The sequence below is a fragment of the Marmota flaviventris genome, chromosome 11 (genome assembly GCF_047511675.1).
Source record: "Marmota flaviventris isolate mMarFla1 chromosome 11, mMarFla1.hap1, whole genome shotgun sequence".
Classification (NCBI taxonomy): domain Eukaryota; kingdom Metazoa; phylum Chordata; class Mammalia; order Rodentia; family Sciuridae; genus Marmota; species Marmota flaviventris.
In genome coordinates, this window is record NC_092508.1 from 55,532,237 (window position 1) to 55,560,231 (window position 27,995).

Genomic DNA, 27,995 nt, shown 5'->3' on the forward strand with positions numbered 1-27,995 from the left:
GGGCCAGAGGGCTGGCCCGCAACTCGGGACGAGTAGCCGAACGGGGAGTGCCGAGGGCCCCCAGGAGCTGCCGCCGCCGCCAGTGCTGCCCTGTCCGCGCCGCGCTTTGGCAGCCGGGACAGGGTCGCCGTCGAGGAGCCCCAACGCAATCTCCAGCTCAGCATGATGGACATGGAGTTGCCGCCGCCAGGACTGCCGTCCCAGCAGGTGCTCCCTGGCCCCGGGGCTCCACGTTGGTGTCGGGACTGGGGCTGGGGCGCGAGGGAACCACGGCTTGGGAGGGGACAGCCAGAGCCTGGACTGCAGCGGCCGGACACTGGAGCCGCTGCACGACCCTTGAGGCAGTGAAGGGAGTGGGGACGCCGCCGGACGGTCAGACCGTCAACGTACCTGCGGCCCCTGAGGATGGCTGGGTGGAAGTGTGGGGAGAGGTTGGGGGCTGTGCCAGCGTGTGTGGGAAGAGGAAGCGTCTACGTCCGCTCCCTGGCCCTCGAAGCTGGGACCCCGAACCGTGGCCTGGTCCTCGAGTTTGAGCGGCCCAAGAGGCTGCGGGGCAGGAGGGGGCGGACGCTGGCAGTCTGAGCCGGCGCGGCCCGGCCCTTTCCGGGGCTGCGCGGCTCCCCAGACTCGGAGCCGGCAAAAATGTGCCTAGTCACGGGGCCGCTCTCGGGGGAGCTGAGGTCTCTTGCTGGTGTAGGCCTGGAGCCCCTCCTCTCCCGCCGCGTCCCCCTACCCCCGGGCCCCACCACTTAGGCGGGTACGGGCTGTGGCACCGCGCACTCACCCCGCTGGTCCGTCTGTGGGCGCTACTTTGCCAAGTAACCTAACCAGTGGATCCATGGGATCACGCGTTGGAAGCTTTGATCTAGAAAACCCAATCCCCGGAGGTGGGGGGGAGTCACGAAGTGCCCTGCGCGCTGGAATCCCTCGACGTGCGGCCGGCGGTCGGGAGGGGTGCCGCGCGCGTTTCTTGGCGCTCTTTTGGGTCAGGGGAGAGGTTTGGGCTGGGAACTCAGGGTTGGCCCCTTGCACCGCAGCAGAACGTGAGGGCCAGTCCGCGGACTGTGAGGTTTGAGTGGACAGTGACCGGGATTTCTTGTTAGGGGCGCGGTGCCTCTCTGTGTGGATCCTAGCATTCGTGGCCTTGGCCTCAGTGACAGTGGCCGGTTGGCTGTCACGGCGGCCCTCAGTTGGCCCTTTCCTGCTTTATAGCGTGCAAACCTCGCCGCGCTGGGGCCAAGGGACAAGTTGGAGCTGTTGATCTGTTGCGCAATTGTTATTTTCCCCTGGGTGGCTTTGTCTTTGGATTTAGCGTTTTAAAATTGCAATTTCAAAATGTATAAGGCAGGGTATTCTGTTCTGTGCTGTCAAGGGTAAGAGTTGTGAGTGTAGATTAGAATTTCTATTGCTTTTAGCCTGTTACTAAATTTTTATTCCTTTCAGCTATTTATCCCATGAATCCTTTATATTTTTTATTTGAGAATTTGCCTCCTCAGTTTCTTATCGTGTTACCTTTTCTTTGTAAGGGCAGAGGATGGGATACTGGTGTTTCATAATATTTTGATATTGTTTTGTACATTATTATAAAAGTAAAAAAATTTTCTGTTCATACTTTGTAGGAACTTTTGAAAGAAGATTGTTCTTTTGTCAATGGTGGGGATAATTGAGTTTGTAGGGGGAAAAATTTATAGGACAGTAAATATGTTTATGCTCTTAAATGTAGAGTTTGAGACTGATCCCGAAGAGGTTATGTAAGCTTTTAGGTTACTGACAGCATATTAATTGTACATTTTTTTCCTTTTAAAATTATTTGTCTTGAACTTTTCCTCCCAGAAATGGTTGCGATCGTATTCTCCTGGTTCTGGTTATTAGGAAGAAGTATATTGTACATTATGATTTTTTGTTGTTCGTTAGTAATCAGTAGGAATGTTTGAGGAAAAGATAGATGATGTAAATGAACTTTGGTTTTTAGTATTTTTTCTTTACTGTGTAGTCTTGCATTCCATATACAGAAGTGCATAAAATATGTACTCCTTTCTCATAAGTACGAATTTTTCAGTTATGTTTGCAAAGATGGAAAATTGGTTATTTTTATCAAACACATCATTTTGCATATTTGAAGACAATGAAAAAATGAAGTAAAATTGAGAATCAGTTTCATGTTTATAATTGTGATTCATATTAAAATCATTTCAGTAAGAAAGGTTTGAAGAGTCAAAGATTTGAACAAAAGGGTCAAAGAAACTATCCAGGTGTGAAGTGGGTATTAGGTATTAATGGTATTACAGGTTTTCACTCTGCAGAGGATGTGTTGAGAAACAAAATAGTAAGAAGAGCCAGACCGATTCTATATCTTCATTAAGTAGAGAGAGAACCATCAGTTATTTTTCAAGAGTGTCTTGGAAAGATAAAGCACTTTTGTAGATGAGGGATGAAGTTGATCTTGGGTTAGACTGATAAGATTATTTTTAAAAGTCAAGCATAAAAACAGGACAAGCTTCTCATCTCTTGAATGAATGTTAAGCAAAGAACAGTCTGACTTTAGATATGTGGAAAATCTCTTGGGACATTGTGGAAGCCCACAGGTAGGAGGATAACTGCACAACTCACATCAGTCTCTCTGCATTAAACATAATAAGGGCCATTTAAAAATATCACTTATTAACTTGGGTCCTTAAAAACATTGCTGGGAGGGATGGGGATATAGATCAGTTGGTAGAGTGCTTGCCTTGCATGCACGAGGCCCTGAGTTCTAATCTTCAGTACCAAAAAAAAAAAAAAAAAAAAACCCAAACATTGCTGGGAAACCAACAGCAACAGGAGAACTCCCAGTCTTTTTTTAGGGCTATGGAAGCATTGTAAGCCAAATGCATCATTTTTCTTAATATTTATTTTTATTCAAGATGACTTACACTTAACAAAGCTGCATGAGAAAGGAGTCTGTGACTACAGAACAGATGCTTTTTTTTTTTTTTAAGCATATCCTTCGTTCTGACTGAAAACAATTATAGGGAGTTTTATATATATATTTCTTTTTCACTTTTTCTTTAAGCCAGGTTAACCTTTCCGTGTTTAGGAAGAATTTGGCACTAAGATGATAACAGATTAAGTTATTGGACACCTCTGTGTGCTAGGCAATATGATAATTGACTCATAAATAGTTTCACAGTGACTTCATGGGAAATACTGTTATCTCCAGTTTCCAGGTTAGGAAAGAGGCACAGAGAAAGGTCCAGTACTCTAAAGTGACCCAACTGTTGAGTGGCCCAGAGAGGATTCAAATCTATGTAGTCTGACACAGAGCTCAGAATCCCCACTTTCACATCGAACAAAGAGGAGTTAACCTTGAAGCAGGAGGAAAAGCCCACCCTTAACAAATTGATAGATTAAGAAAAACTAGCAGAAGAGCCTGGAATGAAAGATTCATATTTGCATCTTTCCCACTTACCATGGAGCGAGGTGGATCTTGTTAATTTCAGTGAGAGAGAGTATAAGCCATCAATGAAATTGCAGCCTGTGATCTTTTTCAGAAACAAACCTAGGTAGATTTCATTAGAGAGGCAGGACTGTTTTAATATACTAATGGTTTTATAAGGCAGTTTCAACAGTGTTTGAGATTCTGCCTTACGTTTTTCAGTGACTGTTTTCCTTTTTTCTTAATCTCAGCCTTTGCCTTTGTTGGTTGGTATATTCTCGTATTCCATTGGCTCTTTTGTTTTGAAATAGTGATCAAAAATAAGTTTGGGGGGGCTGGGGTTGTGGCTCAGTGGCAGAGCGTATGCCTGACATGTGTGAGGCACTGGATTCAATTCTCAGCACCGCATATAAATAAATGAATAAAATAAAAGGTTCGTCGATATATAAAAAAAATTTTTTTAAAGTTTGGTAGTGAGGATGGTGAAAAGTGTGATTGACAGAGTTAAATCAGGTTTAAGGAAAGTGGGTAAAATTGGGGCAAGGGGTAGGAATTTGAGTTGAAAACAGCTAGCAGAAACCTGCTGGCTCAAACACTAGTTCCCTGTTTTGGCACTTCTGAATTGAAGCAAGCATAAGGGCTCAAGTCTGTTTAGTTGAAGTTTACTTAGAGCTTTGAGAACAGTACATTTTAAAATTAAACACTTTATTTCCTAGTCCTTATTGTTAAGCAAAGTGTTTTCAGAATTATGACTTGATTTGCCTGAATCGAGCATGCTGCAGAACTTATGATCCATGGATGATTTATTTGTCTAAAAGTTGATGGGGGTGAGTCCCCAGGGTGTTTACCTGGCCCAGCCACTTCTGAAAGTTGATTGAAATATGTTGGACATCAGGGTAGAGGAAGCAGGTTTATTAGATGCAGTAATTAGCTTGTCTTTGTCTATGACTGTAAAAATGCATCTGTATTTCAGGTTTACTATAAAGTGAGGAATAGAGGTTGTGTGTGTGTGTGGTGTGTGTGTGTTTGTTTTTTGATACTGGGGACTAAACCAGAGGCACTTTACCACTGAACTACATCCTCAGCCCTTACAGTTTTGAAACAGGTCTCACTAAGTTTTGTAGGCTGGCCTCAAACTTGTGGTATTCCTGCCTCAGCCTCCTGGATCACAGAGATTGCAAGTGTGCGCCACTATACCTGGCTATAGTTTATGTTTTGATGATCTGATTTCTAGAAATTACTGAAATTTTTTTGCTACTTACTTTTAAATAAGTATCAGCAAATATTTATTAAAAAGACTGAGATATAGGCCAAGCCTTCTTCAATTGATAATGGTATGTTTTCTGGATATAAAAGCAAAAATATATTCCAGTATATAATATTTATATTCCCAAACAGTGTTGGAAAATACAAATAATATTCTTACACTAACACCCCTACAAAACAAAATAAGACTGTTAAACAAAATCCCGCCTTGTCTAAAATTGGATTTTGCTGTTTGAGTGAGCCCCTGCCACAATAAACACCTTTTAGCTATTTGTATTAATTTTAAGAACTCTTGAGGGTAGGAAGCCCTTTCAGTTCATTGTTTTCACAGCATGTATACCATAATACCTAGGTGTTACAAAGCTTCATATTTGGAAATTTTTGTGTACTTTAACATGTGAGTTTGCCTGGGACTATTGTAATGGTGGAAGACATATCCAGGATATAAGTCAGATTTGGATCACCAAGTCAGTCTTTCAAAGTACCTGTGGATTGTTTACTCTTGAATGTTTTTATAGTCCATCAATAGTTTGCATTCTGAAGAATTTGTATTAAAAAAAAAAAAATTCCTTGGCAATGTTGAGTGGTCATTCCTTTTTCGTAAGTTTGGTGAGACTTTGAGCCTGTAGTATCCCTAGTACACTAAAAAGATCTGACCTTTTTGAATAAAAGGAAAATGATTGGGTAGGAAAAGAAAAACATCAGATTGCTTTGACTTTGGTGCCTCCTGAGTGTAGCTCTTTTTTTCCGTATTGGGCAGTTCTTTTTAATGGCCTTTGAAAATCTTTCTTGATACTTGTCTTACCTGTGTATCTAGGATTTTTTATTTCTCTACAGCTGCATTTTAATCTCCTTGAGAGGTGGACACACAATTTAAGTGAGGGATCATTCACATGCCTTATGATTCACCTACTTAAGCTAATTCAGTGGTTTAGTATATTCATAAAGTTATGGAATCATCACTATAATTTTTATCATCAAAAGAAAACCCTATACTCATCAGCATTCACTTCCCATTTTCTCCAAAGTCCCTTAGCCCCCGGAAACCACTTATTATTATTTTTTTCTCTATGGATTGCCTAGTCTAGATGTTTCATATGAATGGAAACTTACAACATTGATGATATCTGCCCTTTGTGTATGGCTTCCTTCACTTAGCATAATGTTTCCAAGGTTCAGCCATGTTGTAACATATATCAGTGAGTCTTTCTTTTTATTGTTGAAGATTTCATTGTATGGATAAACCATATTTTAGTTATCTACTCATTTTAGGTGATGGACGTTTTAGTGATTTCCACTTTTTTGTATTTCTTTTTGCTTCCTATAATAGTGGTTCTTAAGCTTTGCCATATTAGATTTACCATCAGTATTCAAGTACTGATGCCCAGACTGTGTTCCACATTTTTGGATTCCCTGGGGGTTAACTTGGGCATTGCTGTTTTAAAGTTTTCCATGGGATTCCAAGGTACAGTCAGGTTCTAAAGCCAGTGCTTTAGGGGACCTAGCTTAGGACTTGGTACCCATTGAAAATATCTATATAGTAACTTAGCAAAGCTGATGCCTTACTTAAATCATGAAAATAAGTTGGTCACTGGCCTTCACAACTTTATGATTGCTGCCTAAATCTGGGAGCTGTATTTCAAGGTGCTTGGTGAATGTTTGAAATTCAGTAGATACAACTTGAGCTCTTTAAATTCCTCGCGAAGATTTCAGTGATAATCTTATTATAAAAAGGTTTTCCCCCAAGTGAGTCAGTAGAATTTTTCCTTATTTTCTTGGGAATGTGGCCTGTGGGTAGATTACTTGGGGATAGCATATAGAAAAGATTGGATGGAATACTCAGAAACTGGGATTGGGTGTTGTCTGGAGGCCAGGCCAGGGCACTGCCTGCCCTACTCTAGGGCTCTGCATTCCTGGGCTTCCTTATTGTCGTCCTCTATTGCAAACAAAACCTGTGAATCTCCTAGGCAACTTTTAGCAACTCCAGTTTTTGGAGTTTTATCTGCCAAAAAAAGTAACTATCACTTGTACTTACCTGTATGGTGTTTGAGCTTACATATTTGGAACTGGGGGTTAACCTCCAAATTGTGTGTATTGGAGGCAGGGTACAGCACAGTAGTTTTGCTTGAGAGACTTGGGTGTGGTGTGTTACCTTCTGAAGCTGACTTAGCCCCTGCCCTGTATACTGTCTTTGTAACCCGCCCCCCCCCCCACCACCACCAGGTTGCCAGATAGAGCTTTTGAGGCCCAACTGTCATCTTCTCCATCACCCTTTGGTGGGGTGTGTGTGGTCACCTCAGAAAGCTGCTGAGCTTTTAAAAATTCTACTGGCAGTAGCTTGAAATTCTTTTAATATGACCTTTTTGTTTCTTTAATATTTCAAAACTATGTTATTCTTTTATTTGTTCTTGTGACTTTTGTATCAAATGATTTATGTAATAGGTGTTTAAAGGTCCTCAGGACAGAAAGATTTCATTGTTAACATTTATTCTTATGCAGTGCAGACTTATATTTTCTTGAATAATTTTTCCCATTAAATGCCTTTTCCTATCTTGTCAGGAATATAACTGGCAGTAGAGGTGGGTTAGTGCCTCCAATGTCTCTGAGAGAAATGACCTGAATTTGAGGTCTGTATTGACTGTGTGTACAAGGGGGCTGGCCCACTGATAAAGGTGTATGGAATTGTCCTTTGTTTCATCTCTGACAGTTCTTTCTCTGCTCTGCTTAGGCACAGAATTAAACTATTACTCGTGGATGCAGAATCCAACCCATTACTTGCCTAAGAGCTTAGAACAGAAGGGGAAATGAATACAGTGCTTTGTTGATTCCTTTGTGTAGGACAGGCACAGGGGTGTGACTGCTACTTTGGGCTCTCAAGAGTTTTTAAAGAGCTGTACTCTTTGTTGGTTTGTTTTGTAGCCAGGGACCTTTGCTGCTGTGACTAGAGAGTGTTGAAGAACTATGGATTTTTTTTTTTAACCTAGTCCCCCTCCTGCCCTTTTTGACCATTAAAATCCTGGTAATGAAAATCATGAAGAATAAAAATTATTATATTTTACTTGTGATAGAAAGAATTACCAAGTTTGGAAGAAAGTGTTTTTGTTCTTGGTAGTCCTCAATGAAACATAACAAGATATACAATCTCAAAGGACTGGAATGGGATGAGTTAGTTTCTGCTGCTGGGTAGGCCCCACTGACAATGTATATGATGTTGTTCTCTTGCTGATTCCCAGATTGAGAATGGCCTGTGGGTCCAGGGTTGTCATTCTTCAGACAAGAGTTTGTACTCTCTAGAAACTTCTTTACCAGGCTCTATGTTTGGGGGAATCCTCAGGTAGTGGCTTCCCAGCTGTGATCTAGGGACTACCCCGCCCCTTGCACAGGTGGGGTGAGGCATCCTAAGGAAAGTGGGGCAACCTCGTATCTCTTCTCATTGACCCTGACAAGTAAAGTCTGATCTCCAGAGAGGACTCTGTAGGACTCTGGCTTTTATGTCCCTCAGGTTTCCAAAGTTCACTTGATAATGGTATAATTGTGCTATAAATTATAGCTCAGTGATTGTATGTGCTACAAAATATAATGGAGATTAAGGAAACAATTATGATTTTATTTTGGTTCATGTTACCAACTCACTGCCTATGTTGTGAAGAGAACTGCTTTCCAACTCCCAGCCCCTGCATAATTCTTTTTTTTTTTTTTAATTTTTAACATTTTTTATTTTTTAGTTTTCGGCGGACACAACGTCTTTGTTTGTGGTGCTGAGGATCGAACCCGGGCCGCATGCATGCCAGGCGAGCGTGGTACCGCGTGAGCCACATCCCCAGCCCCTGCATAATTCTTTTAATGGACATTTCAAGACACATTTGTTCTCTTAAAACATCGATTTTATTGTTACCTTGAAAGGGGTATGTGGAAGGGGTATGAGATAATAATTCTTAAGATCTAATACTTCAGTAGAGTACCTACAGGCTAATTTTGAAGTACTCTCACTGGGAGTGAGGTTAAATAATTTTTCTACAACTAATAGTTAGGTCATAAATTATATAAAACATGGTACCTTCAGTTCTTAAGTAATTTGAAGTCTTTAACTGGAGACACCTTAGGTATACATGAAAATACTGAATTCAGAACCAAAATAATGTACACTTATTCATTCCACAAATATTTATTAAATGTGCATTTTAGGAAACTTTTAGGGCATGAAATTGTTGGATTTAAAAAAACAAAAACAAAAAAATGGTACTATGGATTGAACCCAAGAGTACTTTGCCACTGAGCTACAACCCCAGTCCTTTTTTGAGATAGTCTCACCGGGTTGTAGAGGCCGGCTTCAAATTTGCAGTCCTCCTTCCTCAGTCTCCTAAGTCATCGATTTTACAAGTGTACATCACAACACATGGCGTTAAGTCATTTTAACCTCCTAGGATAACAACAGATACTCTTCAGTCAAGGAAGTGTATTTATTTTTCAGATTGCCTAATTAATCTATCCCTTTGACTCTTTGCACACATGAATTATAGGGTGTTTTTTATTTCATAAATAGTATAAATTAGTTAATGTCTCTATCTCCTCAGCCTAGGGTATGAATTCTTTTAGGGTAGAGACCGTATTTTACTCTTTTTGGTAACTCTGACATCTAGTACTTTGCCTGTTTACTTAATAGTTACTTAATAAACATGAGAGTGAGTCTGCTAACTGCCCACTAGGAGGTTGGTACTTAATAAATACAAGCTAGTATATGATATATGACAGGGCCATGACAGTGCTACATGAGAAAATGTCACCTCCACCTGACTTACAGAGGACATCCTAGAGGAGGTCACATTTTCACTAGATTTTATTTTTTTAAACGGTGATTATTTATTTATTTTTCTTATATTTTTATGTGGTGCTGAGGATGGAACCCAGTGCCTTACACATGTGAGGCGGGCACTCTACTACTGAGCTACAGCCCCAGCCCTCACTAGACTTTATTTTTAAGCCAATAGATATCTTTTGGCTCAGACTTAGAGATTTAAGTGAAGCCCCAGGAATAGGAGAGGCATGAGCCAGAAGGTAGGCTGAAAAGGATGGATCAGGGGTGTCTGGAAGGCCTTTGGGGAGCATGTGCAGTGTTTCAAATTTATACAAGGTGTCTGGAAGCCATCAGAGGGTTTGGAAAGTTTATGGTGAATAGGAAAATGAATGTGGGGGGGGGGGGCGGTCCTGCTATGTAGGAGTGAGTATTCTTATGGCTTAGAGGGCTGGACATCAGCGTGTGTATTGAGAATCTGCCATTGTAAATAAATTTCACCTCTGCTGCCATTAAAAGGGATCTTTTAAAGGAGTGAAATGTATTTTCTCCTTTTGGTCCCACCATAAAATCACTTATGCTCAGCCTTGCATGTTCCACTGTTGCTATGTTTGAGAAGGAACTTATCTGCCAGTGTATTCATTCCATTGATGGAAGAAGAGAAAAAGCCAGCTTGCAGTTGCTGTTCTGCTTTCAGAAGATTCTTTTCTTCCCCAAGATAGTGCACAGGGACTCTTTTTGCCCTTCTCTAAGATCAAATTACTATCTTCAATCCACTGTAACAGTCTTTTCTTGGTTTCCAGTCCCAATAGTTATCACTGTTCACCCAAGGAAAGAAAAAAAACAGACAAGTGTCCTTTCTCCTGTGGGTTCTGTCTGTGAGCCTCAAGCAAGCAGATGTGGAGTCTGCCAGTGGTGACCATGGGAGCCGCATGCTAAGTACTTTAACCATTTTTGTCCTGTGCAGTCCTATTACACCCCTAGGTAAGGAGCATCTTCCTGTTTTCTAGGTGAAGAACTGAGGCCTGGGGAGGTTATGTAGATATTACTGTGGGTTGTGTTTAGTGTCAGCACCTTTATATTATGGATATCTATGCACAGTGTTCTTCAAATTAAGGAAGATAAAAACTTGGCATGGGATCTAGCACAAGGTACTAGTGCTAGTATTCAGCAAATGGTAGCTGTGATTATTCTTACTATTATATTCCTTCTTTTTCAGGGATTTTTGAGCTTTCCACAGCCCACTTGAAAAATATCCCTTCTCAAATTCTAGCTGTACAATGGCATAAACATCCATGCCCTGTTTTGCTCTTTGCTATATGCTTCTCATTCTCCTGTGGTCTTCCCTACATATATCCTGGCCTGATGAGAGGGCCTATATCTGGAGACTGGGCCTCCTGAAACAGAAAACCAACTCCTGGCCAGGCCTTACACATACCCCAGTTGAGCAGAGGCCCTACCCACAGCCCAGGCTCTTCTAGGGTCACTATAAGCCCATACACTGGATTCCCTGCCTTTGTGAGGATTGTTAAACCATCTCATAGAACCCTTTCCCAGACCCATGCCTTACTTATGGCAAAATTTCTTTCTCTGGGGTTCTGGGCCTAGAAACCCAGTGTCCGTAGGCAATTTATATGGACTGAAGTTATATGAACAGGAGTTTGGGAACTGGCAGTTCATTCGCAGAAGGCTAAATCCAAATCTGTCTTCTTATCTTCCCCCACCCATCCATCCATTCTTTAAAGGCTTTAAAATATTTTGTGATAACTACCTCAGAATAGCTTTAACCTTAAAAAACAGGCAGAGCAGTGAAGGGAAAGAGAAAACCTAAGACCCTTGAGGAGATGACATAGCTGGAAGGTTTTTACATTTACAACCCTTTGTCACCATTGCAAATTCTGGTACATAAACAAATTAAGATCTCATTTTCTATTTTTTATGTAGTGGCTAGACCCAGAAACTTTAAAAGTAGATGCTTCTCAGGGTCATTTGGGAGATGCAATGGGAGATGGATTTATTAATAGCATTACTACCTCACCCTGTGGTTGTCCTTTATGTTTTTAAGAGGCATTCATATACTTTTTCAAATGAAAAACTATTCTGTGAGGACTGATATTGTCTTGGTTTCCACTGTGGGGACCACAGTGAGGTTAGGTGGTAGCCATAGGCACCTTGTACAGCTGGTTAGCAGCAGAGGCCCCATGTGGCACTCATCTCTCTGGCAGCCTTCTTAGAGACCTAAGCTATTCTGAAGGAAAAGCAAAGCCTGTGTTACTGGAGTGGATCAGAACTCTGGTTCTGTAATATAACAGTGCCTGCATTGGATGTCACTGTCTCTATGACGGAGGTCTTCAGGCACAAGCCCCACACCCCTTTCCTTTCTTTGGAATGTCAGTGATGGAAATGCTGCACACCTGGGTGGACTGGTGTGCATATACAAGGGTTTTGGAATAGTGTTGAGCACATACAAATTATGTGATAAATGGGTGGTCATTACCATTATTATCTGGACTCAGAATTTTGACACTGTGATCCTTTATTCTCAGATCTCAATGTGAAGCCTTAGTAGATAAGTCCCCTACATAATTAGTGAGTTAATTGAAAAGATTACCATTAAGGAAAAGATTTCTACATTAATTTTAATAGAATAATATATATATGTGTGTGTGTATATATATATATATATATACACACACATACATACGTACACACACACACATCAATGATAATCTTTTTAAGAGGTACACATTGCTTCTGGTGATGAGCAATAACAGTATAAGGTATTGTGCATTTTCAAATGTATATATCTTAAAGTAGTTGAAACTCAAGTTAATTTACATATCTAGCAGAAATAAATACTAAGTACCTGAGGCTCTATTTCTATCCATCTTCAGATGACCTTTGTAGTAATCTTTCCTTCCTTTTCCTTTCCATTCCATTCTGGTGCTAGGGATCAAACCCACAGGCAGAGGCTCTATCACTGAGTTACATCTCTGACTCTAACCTTTGTTGTAATCTTGTTAATTGTGTGATATTTGGATCTAACATTGCTGAATAACATAAAAACACTCTGCTTAATCATTATGAGCCAGCCCTCAGACTCATACCAGCTTTTAAAGTCAGGGAGGTAGCTTTTTTCAAATTGTTAGCAGTGTAAATACTACCCAGTGTAGTTTGGAAGGGCTAATGTTTCTAGGATATTCATTGTATCCTTAGGAAGTAATTTGCCAAGCAAAAGAGTTTGGTTCAGTAGAATTCACTCCTATAAGAGTGTGGAGGGCTCACTTTGTAGGGTGTTGCAGAATTGCACTGTCCCAATAATGTAGTCACAACCAGCCATGTGTTGCTTTGGAGTGCTATGTGGACAGTGCCACTGAAGAACTGAATTTTTGGTACCAGGGATTGAACCCAGAGGAGTTTTACCATTGAGTCACATCCACACCCCTTATTTATTTATTTATTTGTTTATATTTTGAGACTAGATCTCACTAAGTTGAAATCCTGAGGCTGTCTTTGAACTTGTGATCCTCCTGCCTTAGCCTCCCAAGCCACTGAGCTGCTGAGGTTACAGGTGTGCTGCTATGAGCCTTGCTAAAATTTAAATTACTATTTTTATTATTTATTTATTTTTTGCAGTACTGGGAATTGAGCCCAGGAGCAGGAGTACTCAACCACTGAGCATCCCCAGCAATTTTTATTCTTTATTTTGAAACAGGGTCTCTCTAATGCCCAGGCTGACCTTAAACTTGTGATCTCCTGCCTCAGCCTCCCCAGGAGCTGGGATATCAAAATTTGTATCACTACATCTAGCTAGTATAATTTTTTTTTCTGTTAAATATGCCTTTATTGTTTTGGTGGGACTATACACATGCTGTCACATTAGGTAAGATTTGTTGTTATGTGTGTTGAGTGTGTCACTTATAGTATCTCAATAATTTTTATAATTTTGGTTACATGTTCAAATAAATTTTTGAATATATTGGGTTAAATATGTTATTAAAATTAAATTCAATTTTTTTTTAGCTAGGCTATTAAGAGTGAAATTAGGTGTGTGGTTTGCATTATATTTCTATTAGTGCTGCTTTAGAGCATCTTACAAGTAGCTAAAGTTAGCCCTTTTTTTTAATATTTATTTTTTTAGTTTTTGGCGGACACAACATCTTTGTATGTGGTGCTAAGGATCGAACCCCGGGCCACACACACGCCAGGCGAGCGCGTTACCGCTTGAGCCACATCCCCAGCCCCAAGTTAGCCCTTTTTTAAAAAAAAAAAATTCAAAGTTAGTTTTTAGATTTATATTTTAGGCATCATAGAATCAAAAGCATTTAGAAGGCAACATTTTAAGGATCACTGAATGAATCTAGCCCCAACCTTTTGCAGATGAAGAAATCTTGGCCAAAAATTTATTTATAAAGTGATATGACCTAGTCTCAGGTAGGTGTTCTTGATAGCTTATTGCTTTGAATCCTGGATTTACTTGACACTGGAATCCTAGTACTGCAAATAATTTAAACTACTACTAGGTCCAAGCTGAAGAAAGTTCCTTTAAAAAGAAAATTGTCCTGGAGCTGGAGAATATCATGCTAAGCGAAATAATCCAATCCCCCAAAACTAAGGGCTGAATGTTTTCTCTGATATGCAGATGCTAATTCATAGTTAGGGTGTGGGTGCACCAATGGAAGAATGAAGTTATTTTAGGTAGAGGGGAGTGAAGGGAGGAGAGGGGCTACATGGGAAGGAAGGATAGTAAAATGAATCAGACATTATTACCCCATGTACATATATAACTATATGACCGGTGGGATTCTACATCATGTACAAGCAGAAGAATGAGAAATTATACTCCACCTATATATGATGTATCAAAGTGCATTCTACTGTCATATATAACTAATTAGAATAAAATTTATCCTAGATGAGCTGGGTGCAGTGGTGCACCACTGTAATTCCAGCAACTCAGGAGACTGAGACAGGAAGATCACCAGTTCAAGGCCAGCCTCAGCAACTTAGGTGAGACCCTGCCTCAAAATTTAAAAAACAAAAAATTAAAAATTAAAAAAAATTTTTAAAAAGGGCTGGGATGTGGCTTAGTGGTAAAGCGCCTCTGCAATCAATTTCTAGTACCAAAAAATAAGAAATCATAGGTGGTTAAGAAATTTATTGGGTGGTATCCCACATCTCACAGTGGATAGACAGTATGATGAGTTAGGTGTTTGATGTATATTTTCGGGGGCAGTTGAAGGATAGTATAATGGCAGTTTTATGAGGAATGGCAAATAAATTCAATATTCCCACATTTGTCTGAACATTTACTTGAGAAAACTCTATACAACTGGTTTTCATACTTTAACTTTTTCCAAGTCATAGATTTTTAGTTAGACTCATGGCTTTTGTCCTAAAGGAAAGAGACTGAGATTTCTAATTCATGTGTTTGTTTATTTACTTATTTATTTGGGGATACCAGGGATTGAACTTGGGGTCATTTAACCACTGAGCCACATCCCTAGCCCTTTTCCATATTTTATTAGAGACAGAGTCTCAGTGATTGCTTAGCGCTTCGCTGTTGCTGAAGCTGACTTTGAACTCACAATCCTCCTGCCTCAGCCTCCTGAGCTGCTAGGATTACAGGTGTTTACAGGTGTGCACCACTGCACCCAGCTCATGTGTTTATTTTTTATTTAGGGCTGTCTGAGATCATTTGAAAGGGTGGGCCTGTTTTTATGATATTGTTTTCAAAACTGGTTTTAATGAATAGTCCATCCACAACTACAATGAACAAACTTTAGAGCAGACTGGAATTTAATTATTTTGGGGGGCACAGGGAGGAAAGGGAGGTGTTAGGATTCACTGAATGGTGAAATGATTTACATGGGTATGTTCCTCAGTTTGGAGAGGATCTGTGACTGCTGCAGATGGCAGCTGATGAGCCAGGAAACCTTTGACACTTTACCTTCCTTATCTTGGCTTCCTCACACTTGGTAGTTTGAAGATTAAATGATATAATGATACAAGTGAAAGTGTTTTGTGACCTTAAATCACTGCAGATGTCAGGCTGTCTTTCTCACAGAAGCTGAGAACTGTTGCTTGATTCACAGCAAGTCTTGGGGAGCCCTTGGATGTGATCCTATCTGGTGGTTCTCAAGGGTCTACACGCATTTGGGGCCACCTTTGCTCTTGGTAGGGAAAGCTGGCAGCCAGGCAGTGGAGATGACTTGCAGGGTTTAGGACTTGGGAGTCTCTTACTCCTGTTGTGTTAAGCAGAGCCACAGTCTTTGAAAACCAAACTGTATTCACAGCTTGTGGATGGGGGAAGAATAGTTTTGTTTGGAAGAGTGCAGGTCAGACATCAGACATTTTCTGATAACAGGGTTTCATGGGCCATTAATTTGGCTCTTAAGGTTAAATTCCACACAATATTTTTAAGGTCTGTTTTCAGAAAGATCAGTGGATTAGAGGGAAGGAAACGGGAAGGGGAGGAGAGGTAGACAAAGGAAAGTACTGGGGATTGAATTAGAGTAAATTATATTCCATGCTTTTGTAATTTTGTCAGAATGTAAACTAATTTTATATATAAGTAAAAAGAACTATTAAAAAAATAAAAAAGTATGTTTTTAGAATAATTCCTAATAGTTAAATGAGTTTTTAAGTACTAGAAATTATAATAAAAAAAGTCTAAATTGAAATCTGGCTTATGTTAGATAGCTAGATGAACCCTCCTGGGGTCTGTTCAGGCAGGTGAAACCTCTAGCTGGTTGCCTACTTAACTGGCTATTTTTATAAGCCTGGACTGTAGTCTCCAAAATCACTGTTGGCTCTTTTTATAATCAGTTATGTGTTCTAAATGTAATTTAGTGGCCAACAGACACCTGTTTCTGAGACACATCCTTAGAAAGAATGCCTTCTTTTTTCCTTAAGTTTATCTTGTATATTAGAAAGACTGAGGTTGCTGATTGGACTGTTGTGCTTTGAGTGTTCCACCTGTTGGGACTTTGTCCCACCTGCCTTATCTCTGTATGTCATAGGCTTTGTTTCTTACTTTTGTAAGTAAGCTGCCAGCTCAGAAAGCACAAACCAAGGTTAGCTGGCTGGACTATGGCTAGGCACAGATTGGTGGTTAAAGAAGTGCTATTTGCAAGCCGACATTTATGCAGGGGAAGTTTATTCTTGTCTTTGGCCTCCATTTTGTTGTTAAAAATCCTGGGAATGGTCCAGTTTTGGAATGATTATGGAACACAGGAGACCTGTACGTTAATTTTTTTTATTTTTTATTTTAATGCTGGGGATTGAACCTAAGGCCTTGTGCATGCTAAGCATGTGCTCTTCCACAGTTGTACCCCCTGCCCAAATATGTATTTATTGAGTGGGTACCACAGGCCAGTATGATGTAAGATGTAAAGGGCACTTGAGTTGGAAAAGGTAGGGAAATGGGCACTCCACATTACCAGTAGGAGTGTAAAAGGCACAACCTTTGTATAGAGCTGTTTTGTATTTGATAGATACTTCTGTCATATTTTAAAATGCATGTACTATTTGACCTAGCATTTCCACTTGTATTTATCTCACAGATATCCTCAAACACATATGAAGTCATTTATGTACAAGGATATTCATTGTGGCATTATCTGTAATAACAAAAAGATTAGAAGCTGAGCACAATGGCACATACCTGTGATATCTGTAATCCTAGGAACTCTGGAGGCTGAGGCAGGAGGATGGCAGGTTTGAGGCCAGACTGGACAACTTACAGGGACCCTGTCTCACAATAAAATAAAAAGGACTAAGGATGTGGCTCAGTGGTAGAACACTTGCCTAGCATGTACCCTGGGTTCAATGTCCAATACCATGCCCTGCCCTCCCCCAAAAGAAACAAAAGTTGAATGGGGGGACTGATTGTTACACTATTGAGTCATTTGTTATTATGGTACATTATATGACAAAATGCTGACCATTATAAGTAGTGGGATAACTCTATGACCTGAACGATCTCTGGAATATATTAAATAGGAGTGCAGGGTAAACGGAACCTTGTGATTGTAGGCTGTTTTGTATGTCTGTGTGGACATATAATGGCATGTTTCCCTAAGGAAACACAAAATACAAGTGGTTGCTTTTGAGGAGGGTAACTTGGAGATTACTTTTTTGATCTTTCTTCTTTTTAAATGTTATACCTATACATGTATTTTTCCTTTTCAAATATATTGTCATGCCCAAAAGGAATTTAGTCTAATCAGAGTATTGTAATAAAACTGTTGATAAGAAATATAAATAGTGTAGGGTAAATATTGGCTTTATAGAAGATCGTTTCAGTGCTGAACTTCCTGTGAGTTGGTCTGATCTGCGTCTAAGACTCCTGGGTCAGTCAGGTCCAGGGGTTCAGAGGGCTGACTTCCACATCTTAATTTCCTGCTTGGGGGATGGAGGTATGGGACTAAAACTAGAGTTTCCAGACCTTGTTCTGCTGGGGTGTGAATGCATTGGAGCCCGAGTATGAGAAGAACTCCCTCAGACTCTGAATCTGAAGTTTGGTGTTGGAGTCCTAGCTGTGGCTGCTTGCTGAACACATGTTTGGGACAAGTAGCTCCAACCCCAGAGCCTCAACATGCTCATGTAGAAATGAAGATTATACGATACTGATCTCCTTCCCTCACACTAAAACTCCTGTAAACTATGAAGTGCATTTAAAAGCAAAAGTGAAGCAAAGGTGTATCTTTTTCTCACAAATAATTTGGTAGGAGTTGTAAAATTAGAGAATCAGAAAAGGGATAGTGTGAGAAAGAATCCTTTGATGTTGGACTGTAAGTTATTTCACCCTCTAAACCTGTTTCCCTGTTCACAAAATGAGAGGGGCTATTTGGATGATTCCTATGGTCCCTTCCAGAAGCATTCCTTGACTGTGTGGCATAAACAGTAATTCCCATGCCCCATGCCGGCTGAGATGAGTCATGCTGACAGAAAAGTTCAAGTGCATGGAGGAAGTCTCTGAGTCTGAGAATTTCCCTTGCGCTGGAGAATCTGAGCCTCGGGTAGGGGTGTCAGTGGGGGAAAACACTACCACCACCAAGGGAGACAAGAACACAGAAACAGTGTGGAGATGTGTTTATTTTTATGTGTTCTCATCACCTCTGTAGCCTCCTTTCCTTTCAAATGGGTAGGAATGTTCATGTAGTCAGGACTGATGTACTTTATGGCAGCTGTCGTCTCTGTGAGGCCTTTCTGTGCAGGGTTAGTGGTACTTCCTCTCTGCTACCTGGGCTGCTCGTGCATTTTATCCTGTTGTCTCATAATAAGGTCAGAGACTGTCTCTTATTTATCTTTATATCCCTGGCACCTAGCATGGCTCCTGGCACCTTACAGGTGGCCTGTAAGTGTGTAAGAGAGGTGGGTAGATGGATTAAGGTATGTGCAGTAATCTTGTTGATCTTGACCATCACCTTTTGTAAATACCACCATTGTGGAAAACTGAGGTTTTAACTATTGATTACTATTTTAAGAAATATTTTATACTCGGAAAGTTTACATTAAAAAAGTAAAGTGTTTTAATGACATCTTTAAAATGAAAGCTAAGTGTTAGCCTATAATTATTAACATATAATATGGTAAAAATATATATATGTATCAGTAAAATTCATCACTCCCATCAGTGTCCCTAACCACTGCCACATCAAACAAGGTCTCTGACTGGCGTGACATTGAGTGCTCGGCCCCCAATCCTGAGTGACTGTCCTGCTTTTTACTTTTTAGCTAATATTAAGTAGTTAAATATGAAAAGGATAGACCCTGAAGGGTGGGGGTTTTGTTGTTGTAATTGTTTTACAAACGCAGGACCTCAAAATAGGGTAAGGGTGACTTTGGGAAATTTAGAAGTGGTGGAAGTTTCTGTAAAGAGCCCCTTTGGTTTGAGTTTTTCTTTATGGAGACACCCCTGTAGAAGGACCCAGGAGACAAGCAACACAGCTGCTTGACCTCCATTAGAGCTGCCTGGGTGGTCCGTGTCCAATTAATTTCCATGTAGGTTAGATGAAGTAGGTTAGGGCGTTGGATGTAATGTTCTCCAAGGTTGTTGGTAACATGGGGTATACATGTGTGTTTTCCTATAGGATCATTCAGATAGTAGTGGAACGTCTATCCAAGTGTGCCTTTCATACGTGGAGGATAGACTTCCAAAACTGAATGCTCAGTATAGCTCACTCAAAATATCCTCAAAGTTCTTTGTCAGTTCAAGCCATTCTCTTGGCAAAGAAGTGACAATCTTTGTATAACCCCTAAGAAGCCTAGCAGAAGGATCTTGCTCCAATACAAATAACCAAAACCAGCCCTGTTGGGACTCAGCTGTGAAACCTCTCACAGAAAAGCTGGAGCTGTGCAGATTTTTTAGCAGATGGGGTCACCTACTATTTTGGAAATTAACTCTTCTGATTTCTTTTTGACTAAACTACATATGTTCCTCTTGAGAAAAACCACTTTGCAGTTTTGCTTTATCTTTGCATCATGCTTTAGAGTTTATAGACAAGGGTAATGGGTGAGAGTTCCAGTAAGCTGCTTGGATCATATTTCTTAGATTGAGTCATTGCTGAGAAACTTGTTTGTGAACAGGAAGCAGGCACATGAAAATGTCCGTGTATAGTAACCTGCCAATCTGAGGAAACTGGACCACTCTAGTTGAAAGACACAAGAGGAGAAGGATAGTAATGGCTCTACAATCCAGGGAATGGCACATAGTGACCTTGCCTTTTAACTTATTGAATAATCTATCTCTTGGTGTGAATTCGGGAATTTTTATGTGGGTAAAATATCCCTAGCTAGCTGTTGAAGACTGAGGAAGAATTCCTGAGTAAGATTTCTTTACAAGGAAAATTTGGTTTAGTGGTAACTCTTAAGACCTGTTAAGAATTCTGCTGATGTATTACAACTGGTTGCTAGATCAGTATTTTTTATAATTGTGCTATAAGTAGAAATAAACAGAGCAACATTTCTACTTAGCTTAGATGGCTTTTTGTCTCCAACATTCTCTTAATCTATATTTATAATCATTTTATAATTTTAATTATCTACAATTATTGTAGCAACACAAGCAAGAATTAGCAAATCAGTCTTGTAAAAACTCAAAAGTATTTGAATGTGGACAAACTACAAAGAATGACCTGCCATCTGTACTTTATCTTTTTTGATATTTTGGATGATCTAGAATTCTAAGAAAACAATTAGCACTGCACTGTGTATCTTGTAATGCCATGAAGGACAGAAGCCCTAGAAAAGTATATAGGTACATAAATATTCATGAAATATAATAGTCTTCAAAAGAAGTATTTTAAAACCACTTCTGCTTGGTATCATTTTAATAAGCATTAGGACTGCAAAGTAGAACCTTGTAAATTAGGATCTTTTTTGTTGTTTAATGAATTCCTCAAAATTCAGGCTTGCCCTAAATTTTCTTTTCTTTGGGTGGGGTGGGACAGGTACCAGGGATTGAACTCAGGGGCACTCACCCACTGAGCCATATACCCAGCCCTGTTTTGTGTTTTATTTAGAGACAGGGTCTCACTCAGTTGCTTAGTGCTTTTGCTGAGGCAGGCTTTGAACTCATGATCCTCTTGTCTCAGCCGGCCCCCCGGCCATTGGGGCCCTCAATTGTTTTTGTGTAATTCATTCATACAATAGAGTATGATCCGTGTTCTGTCTAGTTTTGTTTAAAAAAAATAATTTGGGCAGTGTCTATGGGAAGAAAAGACTAAATCAGATTTAACTTTTAGGTGAATATTCACCTGGGCATAATATAAAAAAATGAAATCTGTGAAAGAAAAAACAAAGAGTAATTGAAGATGCTATCTAAATTCTGCTTTCAAAGTTAGCAGTAAGGATCTGTTTTCATTGTGTTTACTAAATAATATGTACTTTTTTTAGCACTTTATTAGTGAAATTCATTTTTTTGTTTTGTTTTTTGGTACTAGGGATTGAACCTAGTGGTGCTTAACCACTGAGCAACATCACCAGCCCTTTTAGTTGTTTGAGACAGGGTCTCACTAAGTTGCTGAGACTGGACTCACAACCCTCCTGCCTCACCCTCCTGAGTAGCTGGGATTACAGATCACATGCATTTATTTTTAGAAGAAAAGAGTGCCACCACTTTCAGTCAATTCTCCAAAGGAAATAGGATGTGAGCTTCATTTACACATGTGTAAAACATACCATTTTAGTTTTCAAATACCATTCCAGAGTTTGTTTATTGAATAGTTTTATTTAAGGATGGTGATCATGTTATTTGTGCCTTATCTTTTCTGATATTTTGGATGACCTGAACATGATAAATGCTGTTTGTTCAAAGTACTAAAATTGGCTTGCAGAAAAACATTTTATGTGGATTCTGTATTCAAGGCCTTTCTTATTTGTTTATCCTAGTACAAAGATAATTTCCCATAAAACCTGTGAAAGATTATACAGATGGCAAATGATGATGAATACATTTTAAACATGAATTTTTCCATTAGGCCAGATGGTGATTTACCATAAATTGTCCAACAATTGTGTTTCTTATTGTCTTCTTTTTTGTAAGCCACACTTGCAACATAATTTACAACACACTCAAATTCACAAAAGAACAACAAAAATTCAGACTCTTTTAAGTGGCAGACAGGATTTGCTCCATATGCCACATGAAGGCTCATAGCCAGCACTTCTGTGGCCCTTGGGAAGCTTTTTCATCAGTTTTAAGGAAATAACTAACAATGTGGCTATCCTCCTCTGGGCCTTGTTAGGAGGTCAGGCACTTGTACTTCTTCAATCTTATGCTTCTGTGCAGAAGAGCAATTTTAGTTCTTCCTCAGTCCTCGTTTGTTACGGGCTCCACCCTGACAATTATTTCCTTTTAGACGATGTGCAAGCTTTGCAGAGATGGGTCGTTTGTGCAGTTAGTCATGTGCCTGGTCACACGGCTTCTCATAGGAAATGCTCACTGCCTGTTTGGTCAGCACAGAGCACAACACTGAGCCTGTGGGTCTTCCCAGTGTGGGCTAATAAACTCCTGTTCATATTAAATGTAAAGCTTTCAATGTTTCATGCAATAGCAAATCTACAAGCATTTTCCTTCTGAAACGTGGGAAAATTAGAGTAACAGCATGACGTATTAAGGATGGGAGGAGAAAATCACTGTTGCTGCATTCTAAACTTGGTTAGAACATCTGTTTTTAGGAAACCAAAAGTAATTGCTTTAAAATTAAGCTTTAATTTTTTTCTTCAACTACAAAGTTAAAAGCACAGAGGAAAACCTCTTAGAACACTTTGATAACATCTGTGTGGGTGCCATTATAATCCCTACCCTAATGAACATAATGTTTGTTCTTTGAAAACCTTTTGGTTGCCTTCATAGTGGAGATGGAAAGCTAGGACTATGAGAGATGCTCAGCCTCCCAGGATCTACCACTGTTTCAGATCATTGCCCGCGACAGGATGTTCTACAGCTGATCCAAATGATGCTTTCTGTTGTATTTTTCCTGTTGATAAGGATCCATCAAGTTGTCCTTTTCTGAATGTGTATGGGAAATTAAAAATAAAAGCATACTGAATAAATTTGTAGTGCACTGAAAGGTAGTCATAGCAGGAATTAGGTGGCAGAACTGTTTGTGAAAAAGGTATATATAAATGTATATGGGGTCCCCACCACCCAACACCAGAGTCACCAAAAATAATATTCACCAACACAACATCATCCAATTTGCTTCATATTAAGGTGCCTCCATCATTTTTATTTACATGTTGCACATGTTTAGTAATCAGTTTCAGACATGCCCTGAGGAAGGATCAAGCAGCTTCACTGCTTCAAAGATACTATACATAGTTTTGGGAAAAGTTAAATTGTTCATTTTGTCCATTTAGACAGCCCGAATGTTATTCCAGGCTCTCATTAGATAGGTCCCCAGCTTCATTAGTATCTATTGACCTGGAGTCCAAAGTAGTAGAGCCCATTGCTATCAACATACATAACATTTGTACATTTTACACTTTAATGCAGGATAAAATAATATTAATCATAACTAAAACCAATTGAAACTTGTAGACATCTGGTAGAAGGGCGAAGTGGGAAAAAAAAAAATAATGGGGGGGGGGTTAAATCAATTCTTGGTGTGATCGCCACTGTGCTGTCTCCAGGTCAGGTGACCTGATCCTGCTGTGTGGGGTAAAAATAGTCTCAAGTGTTCACTGAGGAAGCAGCCATGTTATATTTTTATCCTTTCAAGTAGAGTAGAGCTCTAGACCTCTACTGGGCAGGCACGCTGACACAGCCAGCCCTAAGCAGAACTGAGGCCTTTAGGGCCCCAGTTCCTATTGCTCAGGGCTTCACTTTTCCATTCTCAATTTCACTTTGATATAGGTAATTCATTAAATGAAACTGCTATAAATTTTCTGTTTAGACATTTTCCCCAAACTAAAGTTACAAATCAGAAAAACTGCTTTTGATACATTTTTCAATAGGAAAAAGTGTTACTAATTCAAAATAACCATCCCCTGTTTGTAAGATTGTTCCCAATCTTAAAACTTATTCATTGTAACAACAAAACCCACTAGTGTGTACAACTATAATATACCAATAACAAAAATGTGGGAGAAAAAAGGTACCATCAATCTTTCTTGTAGAGCAATATTTTTTTTTGCTTTGTTTCTTAAAAAGTTAATTAGGGGCTGAGTGGTAGAACATATGCTTATTAGTATGTACAAGATCCAGGGTTCACTCTCTAGCCACCACCCCCACCACACACAGTATTTAGAATTTCTCAGGAAGGAGGCTAGTAGGCAGTCAATACCGCTTTCCCAACTTTTCTGTAGGCAAAAGGTAACCCTTCCCCCTTTAGTCCTCTCTACACCTTACCAGTGATTCAAACATTAGACGGCATAGGTTGGTTGTTTTAGTGAATAGGTTCATTGAGTCAAAAGTAACTGCTTTCCTAGAACACTGGATCTTGTGTTCTCACTTGAGTTTTGTAATCTCCCCCACCATCAACCATGGCATACTGTGAATTAACCTATGTGGACCATCTTAACCATGATCTCTCCTTTTCTGCTTTAAACATAGGACATGGATTTGATTGACATCCTTTGGAGGCAAGATATAGATCTTGGGGTAAGTCGAGAAGTATTTGACTTCAGTCAGCGACAGAAGGAGTATGAGCTGGAAAAACAGAAAAAACTTGAAAAGGAAAGACAAGAACAACTCCAAAAGGAGCAAGAGAAGGCCTTTTTTGCTCAGTTACAACTAGATGAAGAGACAGGTGAATTTCTCCCAATTCAGCCAGCCCAGCACACCCAGTCAGAAACCAGTGGATCTGCAAACTACTCCCAGGTACAGAGTACTCAGTTTGGGGGAAAGTATATGGCAGGGTTTAAGGGAAGAAACACTGACCGAGGAATGAAAATATTTGGATTTGAGTTCCAGCTCTGCCTTTAACTATGTTTTTGTGACCATGTCATATTAACTTCCAAATCACAGCCTTCTGATAAATTCAGTACTTAACCTGTTGTAAGATTAGTAGGACATAAATCACATGAAAGAACTTTGTACATTGGAAGTACTGGCAGTACTAAAACTAGCCATAGTCATTGCTTACGGTATTAGGGCAAACAATGTTCTATATAAGTGAAGAATATTCATTTTTATCTGAAGCTCAAAAAAGGTTAAAATTTGCCTAGATCACTTAAAAAATTAGGGGAAGGCTAAGGGTGTAATCAGTGGTAGGGTGCCTGTCTAGCATTTGGGAGGCCCTGGGTTCAATCCCTATCACCACTAACAAAAATGAGGGAGTTAAGATTTGAATCCAGGTAGTCTGGTTTGAGTCTGTGTATCAAACTGATTTCTGAACTAAGCAATTAACTAGACTGTAAACATTTTATGAACATTAATCATGAATATTTAGCTTGACAATGAAACATTTAACAATTTTTTTCTTCCTTTATGCCTTTCCCTTTTTAATCCAGGTTGCCCACATTCCCAAACCAGATGCTCTGTACTTCGATGACTGTATGCAGCTTTTGGCAGAGACATTCCCATTTGTAGATGACAATGAGGTATAAAACGTTTGGTTAACAGCAAAACTCTATAAATAAGTCCTTTTAATGTGTATTCATTTAAAAGAAATAATAAAATTGGGGTCAGAAGTTGGTAAATAGAAGTACAGAACTGCAGCTCAGCTCATTCTATTTGTATGTAGTGCCTTGGAGACTGCTTATCCACTGTTGGTGACATACTCATGTAGATAAATAAATGCTTTGTCAATTTTAGGTTTCTTCAGCTACATTTCAGTCACTTGTTCCTGATATTCCCAGCCACATCGAGAGCCCAGTCTTCAATGCTCCTCCTCAGGCCCAGTCACCTGAAACTTCTCTTGATGGAGCCATGGCTGATTTAAACAACATGCAGCAGGATATTGAGCAAGTTTGGCAGGAGCTATTTTCCATTCCAGAATTACAGGTAACTAAGATACAATGCAGTACTGAAGATGTACCATTAAATTAGTCATTCTGATTATTATTTATATGCCATCTATTCATAGGAAGGATTTGAAAATGCTTTTCAGTTGGTCATAAGAACTTCCCAGGTTCACTTAACATGCACTTTGTTAATGGGCTGTTATAGATCAGATCTATAACTCTTGAAAATAATACGTACGCTTAGGTGTATACATCTATTGAAAATGGACATTAATCTCTGGATTATAGAACGGAAGTTGAGGTAATCTGGGCATGGTGGCGCAAGCCTTTAATTCCAGTGATTTCAGGAAGCTGAGTCTGGAGGATCACAAGTTTGAGGCCAGCTTGGTGAGATCCAGTCTCAAAACAGATTTTAAAAGGGGCTGGAATGTAGCTCAGTGGTAGCATGCTTACACAGCATGTGCAAGGCCCTGGGGTCAAACTGGAAAAAAACTTAATACTGGTTCATATAGTGTAAACTTCTTTTCCATGCAGTGTCTTAATATTGAAAATGATAAGCTGGTTGAGACTACCACCGTTCCAAGCCCAGAAGCCAAGCTGACAGAAATCGACAACAATTATTTCTACCCATCCATCCCCTCACTGGAGAAAGAAGTAGGGAACTGCAGTCCACATTTTCTGAATGCTTTTGAGGATTCCTTCAGCAGCATCCTCTCCACAGAAGATCCCAATCAGTTGACAGTGAATTCATTAAATTCAGATGCCACATTAAACACAGATTTTGGTGATGAATTTTATTCTGCTTTCATAGCAGAACCTAGTACCAGCAATAGCATGCCCTCCTCTGCTACTGTGAGTCAGTCACTCTCTGAACTTCTGTATGGACCCATTGATGGTTCTGACCTATCACTCTGTAAAGCTTTCAACCAAAATCATCCTGAAAGCACAGCAGAATTCAATGATTCTGACTCTGGCATTTCACTGAACACAAGTCCTAGCATGGCATCACCAGAACATTCAGTGGAGTCTTCCATCTATGGAGACCCACCACCTGGCTTCAGTGATTCTGAAATGGAAGAGTTAGATAGTGCCCCTGGAAGTGTTAAACAGAATGCTCCCAAAACACAGCCAATACATTCTGGGGATACAGTGCAACCTCTGTCACCATCTCAAGTGCACAGTGCACCCGTGCATGATGCCTACAGTGAAAACACACCAAAGAAAGAAATGCCTTTAAGTCCTGGTCATAGAAAAACCCCATTCACAAAAGACAAACATTCAAGTCGCTTGGAGGCTCATCTCACCAGAGATGAGCTTAGGGCAAAAGCTCTCCATATCCCATTCCCTGTGGAAAAAATCATTAACCTTCCTGTTGATGACTTCAATGAAATGATGTCCAAAGAACAATTCAATGAAGCCCAACTTGCATTAATTCGAGATATACGTAGGAGGGGTAAAAATAAAGTGGCTGCTCAAAATTGCAGAAAAAGAAAACTGGAAAATATAGTAGAACTGGAGCAGGATTTAGGTCATTTAAAAGATGAAAAAGAAAAATTACTTAAAGAAAAAGGAGAAAATGACAAAAGCCTCCATCTACTGAAAAAACAACTCAGCACTTTGTATCTTGAAGTCTTTAGCATGTTACGGGATGAAGATGGGAAACCTTATTCTCCTAGTGAATACTCTCTGCAACAAACAAGAGATGGCAATGTATTCCTTGTTCCAAAAAGTAAGAAGCCAGATGTTAAGAAAAACTAGGTTTGGGAGAATTTGACATTTTCTGAGCTAGTTTTTTTTTTTTTTTTGTAATACTAAAAGCTCCTACTGTGATGTGAAATGCAGAAATATACTTTATAATTCTATGCAAAATTATAGCCAAAGCTAGTATAGAAGATAATATGAAATTTAAAAGCATTAAAATATCAGTACATTGAATCAGTGATTTCACTTTTAACTATAATTTCTTAGGACACCATTTGGGCTAGATTCTGCATAAGTGTAAATACTACAAAACTTATTTATACTGTTCTTATCTCATTTGTTACATTCATAGATTTATATGATGACATCTGGATAAAAGTAAATCGTTGCAAAACTAACCACTAT

At 39.6% G+C, this 27,995-nt stretch overlaps 1 protein-coding gene and 1 long non-coding RNA gene across 4 annotated transcripts in view; one reads left to right on the forward strand and one right to left on the reverse strand.

Annotated features, from left to right (window-relative positions):
* Positions 1–611, reverse strand: part of LOC114101122 (uncharacterized) — a 38,438-nt gene extending 37,827 nt beyond the window's left edge. The window contains exon 1 of the long non-coding RNA XR_011709102.1: positions 391–611. This is a non-coding gene — a long non-coding RNA (uncharacterized lncRNA). The remainder of the gene's footprint in view (positions 1–390) is intronic.
* Positions 13–27,988, forward strand: Nfe2l2 (NFE2 like bZIP transcription factor 2). 3 transcript variants are annotated; one of them, XM_027946012.3, is made up of 5 exons: positions 13–207; positions 24,538–24,804; positions 25,437–25,526; positions 25,741–25,929; positions 26,424–27,988. In XM_027946012.3, exons 1-5 carry the CDS (start codon positions 163–165, stop codon positions 27,645–27,647), a joined length of 1,815 nt encoding a protein of 604 aa, XP_027801813.1. In that variant the 5' UTR covers positions 13–162; the 3' UTR covers positions 27,648–27,988. The 3 variants fall into 3 exon arrangements, with proteins under 3 accessions (XP_027801813.1, XP_027801815.1, XP_071475140.1); XM_027946014.3 differs by lacking the exon at positions 13–207 and adding an exon at positions 673–757; XM_071619039.1 differs by lacking the exon at positions 13–207 and adding an exon at positions 1,328–1,373.
* The last annotated feature ends 7 nt before the right edge of the window (positions 27,989–27,995 follow it).

Excerpts from the sequence above, each read along its gene's own strand:
- Nfe2l2 (XM_027946012.3), top strand. The coding sequence starts at position 163 with ATGATGGACATGGAGTTGCCGCCGCCAGGACTGCCGTCCCAGCAG. Across the intron at positions 208-24,537 it reads CAGGACTGCCGTCCCAGCAG|GACATGGATTTGATTGACAT; the intron begins GTGCTCCCTGGC and ends CTTTAAACATAG. Across the intron at positions 25,527-25,740 it reads CATTTGTAGATGACAATGAG|GTTTCTTCAGCTACATTTCA; the intron begins GTATAAAACGTT and ends TGTCAATTTTAG.